The sequence below is a fragment of the Sceloporus undulatus genome, unplaced genomic scaffold, assembly GCF_019175285.1.
Source record: "Sceloporus undulatus isolate JIND9_A2432 ecotype Alabama unplaced genomic scaffold, SceUnd_v1.1 scaffold_14, whole genome shotgun sequence".
Classification (NCBI taxonomy): Eukaryota; Metazoa; Chordata; class Lepidosauria; order Squamata; family Phrynosomatidae; genus Sceloporus; species Sceloporus undulatus.
The window spans coordinates 10,223-16,640 of NW_024802936.1; the positions used below are offsets into that span (position 1 = coordinate 10,223).

At 46.2% G+C, this 6,418-nt stretch overlaps 1 protein-coding gene across 1 annotated transcript; it reads right to left on the bottom strand.

The window, feature by feature from the left end:
- Nucleotides 1-4,275: 4,275 nt before the first annotated feature.
- On the bottom strand, nt 4,276-5,835 carry LOC121917267 (CDK5 and ABL1 enzyme substrate 1-like). Its single transcript, XM_042443050.1, has one exon. The coding sequence runs from the start codon at nt 5,560-5,562 to the stop codon at nt 4,981-4,983; it is 582 nt and encodes a 193-aa protein (XP_042298984.1). The 5' UTR covers nt 5,563-5,835; the 3' UTR covers nt 4,276-4,980.
- Between the last annotated feature and the right edge of the window lie 583 nt (nt 5,836-6,418).

The window sequence follows — 6,418 nt, forward strand, 5'->3', positions numbered from 1 at the left end:
GCTGTCTGTACAGGATTTTCACTTAAAGCCCGTTACATATTCATTAATTCCTTGCCTACAAGACAGCTTGTTTTTTTTAAAAAAAAACCTTTTAAACAAGCAAACAAAATGCTTACACTTTAAACAAACACTGCAGCAGCTTCCCATTAAACAGAGATGAGTGTTGAAGAACAGCAGTGATGGGGTGGTGCCTTAGCTCATGAGTAATATATGACAACACCAGATAATTAATGAAGGGATTAAGATCTCCGATTCTGAGACAGATCACAGTGAAAAGAAAATACTATACAGGTTACTTTAGATGGTAGTCTGTTAATCTGCATCTAGACACTCCAGAAATACATTTTTTTTTAACTATAATCTTCTGGAATCTTAAGAGGAATTTACAGAATGTGATTTAATATGCTGAAATTCAATCTGAACACTTATTGGTGCCATTAGAAGGGCAAAAAAGGGAGAACAGGATGAAGTTCTTGGCATTCTCCTTGAGCACACAAAGCCTCTTGTTTCGTTCCATGGAAGGTGGTCTTGTTCTTATGTGCCTTCAAGTCTTTTTTAAATTATGGTGACCCTAAGATTTGTTCGGGGGGGGGGTTGTTTTTGCCTCCCTCTGAGGCTGAGAGAGTGTGACTCACCTAAGGTCTCCTAGTGGGTTTCCATGGCCAAGCGGGGATTCAGACCCTGGTCTCCAGAGTTGTAGTCCAACATTCAAACCACTACACCATGCCTGTTCTCAGTGGAAGGTGACCTACCTGTCATCAAAACTCATTTTCTTCACCACAAAAGAAAAGTAGTTGATATATTGAAAAAAGCCTGTTGTTTCTTTGTATGATAATTAGAGAGACAACTGACAAGAAGTAGGAGATGGGGATCGTACTAGCCTTTGGGGATCTTTGTTGTTGTTATGTGCTTTCAAGCCGATTTATGGTGAATATATTCTAAGCAAGGTTTATTCAGAAGAGGTTTGCTAGTGACCTCATCCAAGGCTGAGAGAGTGTGAGTTACCTAAGGATACCCAGTAGGTTTCCATGGCTGAGTGGCAATTCAAACTCTGGTTTCCTGGAGCCCTAGTTCAATATTCATACCACTACACTGTGCTGGTTATCTCAGGTATCTACTTCTAGCACCAAGAGATTTTTTTTTAAAAAAAGATGCTTTTCAGATACTCATACAAAAAGATTTTATCCTGCCAGAAGAAGATATATTCCTACATTATTTATTTTAAAGTGGGTGCATATTTATTCCTGAAAATAAAAACAAAACTAAGCCAATGGAAAAGGCCCATATTTCCATCAGGAACGTTCAGCCCAAGCAGTTTTTGTGTGGTTCCTTATTCTAAAAAGGTCTTTATTTTTCCAGATGGAGGAGTGATCATTACTTCTCCTCCCCAATATTTCCAACAGTTTTTGGTTTCACATACAGAGCAATGCTATCTAGCCCTCCTCAGAATTAAGTGTCACTGTGTTCAAAAGCACTTCTACTAAGTGAAGTGTGTACATAATTGGAGTGGCATTCATTTAAAAATGATTTATAACAGCAACTAGGACACTAAAACATAAATATGAAATATCCCACTAAAATTCATATTAAAATATGTCCAGCTTCAAAAAGCTTGCTCAAACAGTAAAGTATTACTATGCTGCAAAGAAATGTTCCAGTTCAGGCTTTGATAAGTCATGGTGGGGAGACAAATAGGGTCCAGTTTCCTCTCTGCTATTTTTCTACCTGCAGGCCAACAGTTTTATTCAGGCAGGCCTCAAGCAAGATGGTTTGCTCTTTGAGGGACTCAAATTGGTTGTAGCACAATCCACTTTTAATTAACATAACTGACTTTTCTTATTATTAGTTATCTTTGGGAGCAAAAGCTGGGCTATAAACAAAAGAAACAAATATAAATATGTACACCACCTCAACAGACATCACAATGCTGGCACACAGAGTCAACTGTTAAAAAGCATGCTCTCCAATGAGTCTAGGAAGCACAGTAAGGTATTATAGTCACTGCTCCATTTTCATAGACTTGGAATCCGCGTCCTTCGCCCGTTCGTGGGCAGCAAATGGAGGGGGCCAAAATGGGACGCATGCCCACAGGCATGCACCACCATTCAAGCCAATGGGGCTTGAATATCAGCGATTTTCTGTTTTTACGGGAAGGTCCAGAATGGATCCCCGTGAAAATGGGGATCAATGGGGACAGTATTTCCAGGGGGTAGTGGTTACAAACATTCATGGTGGGGAAAAAGGAAATGGTGAAAACCTAGATACTTTAGAGAACAAGTTCAAAGATTTGGCTTGTTTATGAAGCTGTCCTCACATAACCAACTTAATTCGGTGAACCCTGTTTGCTTACATATCACTAGAACCTGTCTGCAAATAAGGAGCAGCAACTTTCCCCATGGCTAAGCACATTGTGAGGTCAGTATGTGTGTTCTGCTTTCATGCTGCTTCTTGCTACACAGTGCTCTAAAATATTTAAGACATTTTCATTTCCAGAAGTTCAAAAATGTGAAGGAGTTTCCAAACAGAGTACATACTGGTTAATTTCTCAGATAAGCTTCCATTCTTTCCAGAAAGGCTATTGCTATGGCTATTTAAGATAAATAAAGACCCAAATAAGAAATTAATGAAACAATCTGGTTCCCAACTAAAATCAACTGCACCAGACAGAGGCACAGTAAGCAGGTAAACTCCAGGACTGAGTCTAAACTTAGTAATTTAACTTGTTGTTTAACATTTATATACTACTATCAGCAACATGCTGGGTGTTATACAGAACCAAACTTGAGAAAAGTTACTTTTTTGGTCTAAAACTTCCAGAATCCAACACTCAGAATGGGTAATTCCCCAGCCATGCTGGTTAGCTGAGTCTGAGAGATGTAGTCCAACAAACTATTCCAGGTTTTGCAGGGAAGGAAGAGTTAACACAATCTGGTCCCTTACAATTTACATTCCAGCCAGTAGTACACAATGTTCTACACTTTGTACATGCCAGGAAAACAATAGTCATACCTCACAAAAACATTTCAGATTTGTACTATTGGTTTACTTAAATTTCTCTTTAATTCGGTACTACGTTACCAGCCTGATTAGATAGAGGTATAGATGTATGCACAGGTGTATCTAGGTGTATGTTGTTGTTGTGTCTTCAGGTCATTTCTGACTTATGATGGCCTTATCACAGGGTTGTGTTGGCAAGTTTCTTTGGAGGATGTGTGGGTGTGTGCCACTGCCACCCTCTGAGGCTAACAGAATGTGACTTGTCCAAGGTCATCCAGTTGGTTTTCATGGCTGAGCAGGGATTTGAACACAGGTCTGTCCTAGTCCAATGCTCAAGCCTCTATACCACGCTGGCTCATATACAGGTGTATATCTGCATATATAGGTGTGTCAAACCTATATGCAAAGATATGAAATGACTGAGAGCAGGGGACAGAAAATCACCCCCCAATTTTAAACACAGCCCTATTATTAAAGAGTACTAATGAATAATTACTAACCCCTGTTCTGTTATTTTGAGCACTTGCTCTCCTGATCTCTTTATCCATAGTTTCTGACCAGAGTTCAGATTTTGAACCCCCTGCTAAACCCTAGCACTTCTTAACTCAGCAAAGGTGTTTTCCTTCAAGGTATACATATTAAAACAAACAACAGTATTTGCCCATGGGGAAACCACACTTGCCCATGGGGAATCATTGGAGAATACTTGCCCATAGGGAAACATGGGTGAACACTTGCCCATAGGGAAACATCCTATGTTTCCCTATGGGTAAGCATTCCCCAATGTTTCCCTATGGGCAAGTAATTCCTAATATGTGCAAGTACTGCCCAGTGCTTCCCTGTGGACAAATACTCTGCAATGGTTCCCTATGGACAAGAATGGTTTCCCTATGGGAAAGTACTGTCATTTCCTTCTGTTACTGAAGGAGTGCTAGGATTTACCAGAGGGTTCAAAATCTTAATTCTAGTCAGAAATTGTGGCATATGCGCAGCCACCTCCCTTCGCCACACAGACACATCCACACAAGCAGCCTTGAACCCTGTCACATCCACAATCTCACAACATCTCTTCCCTTGCTAGTTTTAAATCCGAATTAAAGACTTATATTTGGATAGTTGACATTTTATGACTTTTAGATTGTGCACCACTGGCAGGTTATATGCTGTTTTGATGACGCCTGTAAAGTGCCATGTTGCAAATCTCCTTCTTTGGAGGCTTTTAAACAGAGGCTGGATGGCCATCTGTCAATGGGGGTGCTTTGATTGAGAGTTCCTGCATGGCAGAATAGGGTTGGACTGGGGGGCCCTTGCGGTCTCTTCCAACTCTAGGATGCTAGGAAATTTATGGCGCTATATAAATAAACATTAGTCTAACAGGGTTGGACCCTGTTTCACAAAGGACTGGGCATGAGCTCTCTTCCGCTCCTGATCTCTGACCCCAAGCCTTAATGGAAATACTCCCACAGACAGGAGGAGTGTCTCTGAGCATGTGTAGAGTGATTCTCCCTCACTGCCACACCACATACGTCTGCGGCAATCTCACAACCCCAACAGGGTTGACAAAGGGCTGGATTTGAGATCACCTGGCCCTGGCTTCTGACCCCAGAACCTTAGCCAGACCTTGAAAATATCCCCACAGACAGGAGTGCCTCTGAGCATGTGCAGAGTGATTTCCCTCTCACTACCACACAACATCCTTTCTGTGGCAATCCCATAACATCTCTAACCCCAGAACCTTGGCCAGGCCTTAGTGGAAGTACCCCTGCAGACAGTGCCTCTGAGCATGTGCAGAGTGGTAACCTCACAACCCCAACAGGGCTGGAGCTGATCCCTTACCCCAGAACCCTACCCAGGCCTTAAAGGGAGTGCCCCCACAGCCAGGAGCAGTGCCTCTGAGCATGTGCAGAGCGGTTTTCGCTCACTGCCCCAACGGAGTCCTTCCCCTCTTCCCCTCTGAAGGGGCTGAGGACCCTTGCCCTCCACTCACCTGGACCTCTGGAGCTCGAAGGCGGCGGTGGCTGCGGGGGCCCCCTGTCCCTGTTCGAGGCAGCCATAGCCCTGGGGGGGCGCTGCCCGGGCGAAGGAGGCGGAGGCGGAGGGGACGGGGCTGAGGATTCCCTGAGAGAAGGAGTTGAGGCGGCCCCTACTAGAAGGAGTAGCAGAGCAGGAACCAGAGGATGGAGGGGGGAGAGGGAAGGGGAGGCCGAGGCCCGCCGTCGCCGCTTGCCCAGGGCTGGCGAAGGCGTCTTCGTCGTCCTCCTGCTCCTCCTGCTCCCCGAGAGGAGGGTCGGAGGCCCCATCCTGTGGCTGAGGCAGCGGAGGGGGAGAAGGGAGGACGGCGTGCCTTTCCCGCTCGCCCTCCTTCTCCTTCTCCTCCTCCTCCTCCTCCTCCGGCAGCAGCACCGGCCTCCCGTCCAGGGAGATGTTGCTGAGGAAGGAGAGCGCTGCCTGCCTCCGCCGGGGGTCCATCTGCGGAGGGAAGGGCCGAGCAGGAGGGCCGGCGCTCCTCTTGGCGCCCACGGGGCTGCTGCTGCTGCTGCTGCTGCCGGACGCCGCCATTGCCATTGCCAATCTTCCCTCCCGGAGGGCTAGGCCAGGCCCCCGAGCAGCAGCCAGGCTTCGGGGGAGGAAGGGGGAGCGAGGAAGCGGCGCCCCATCCTGGGCTCCTGTCCCCTCAGGGCCCTCGTCCTCCTCGACGCCAAACGCTGCTGCATCAGGAGCCCGCCCAAAGGAGGACTGGGCCCCCTCCTCCTCCTCCTCCTCTTTCTTTACCCCTCCTCCTCCCTCTCTTCCACCTTTCTTTCCTTTCCCCTTCCCTCCTTTCTTTCAGTCCTTCCTCTTTTCTCCCTCCCTCCCTCTCTTTGTTTACCCCTCCTCCTTTTCTTCCACCTTTTTACTCCTCCCTCTTTCGTTCGCTCCTTTCCCCCTTTCTTTCTTTCTTTCTTCCTCCTCCTTTCTTTCAGTCCTTCCTCTCTTCCCCCTTTCTTTCTTGCTCCTTTCCTTTCTTTCACTTCTTCTCTTCTTCCTTCCCTCCTTGCTTTCACTCCTTCCTCTCTTCCCCTTCTCTTTCTTCACCTCTGTTCCCTCTCTTCCACCTTTCTTCGTCCTCCTTCCCTCCTCCTTTCTTTCACTCCTTCCGCTCTTCTCTCTTCCTTCCTCCTTTCTTTCACTCCTTCCTCTTTCTTCTTCCCTCTTCCCCCTTCCTTCTCTTTCCTTCCTCTCTTCCCCTTTTCTTCCTTCTTTCTTCCCTCTTTCTCTCCTCCTCTCTCCCCTCTTTTCTTTCTTCTCTTCTTCCCCTCAGATAAAGTTATTAGCATTTTATAGGTGCCTTCGCCCTGGTGGGGCGCAACCACAACAACACAACCATCCCGTGTGTGTGTGTGTGTTTGTGTGTGAGAGGGGAAGAAGCTGAGGAGAAAAA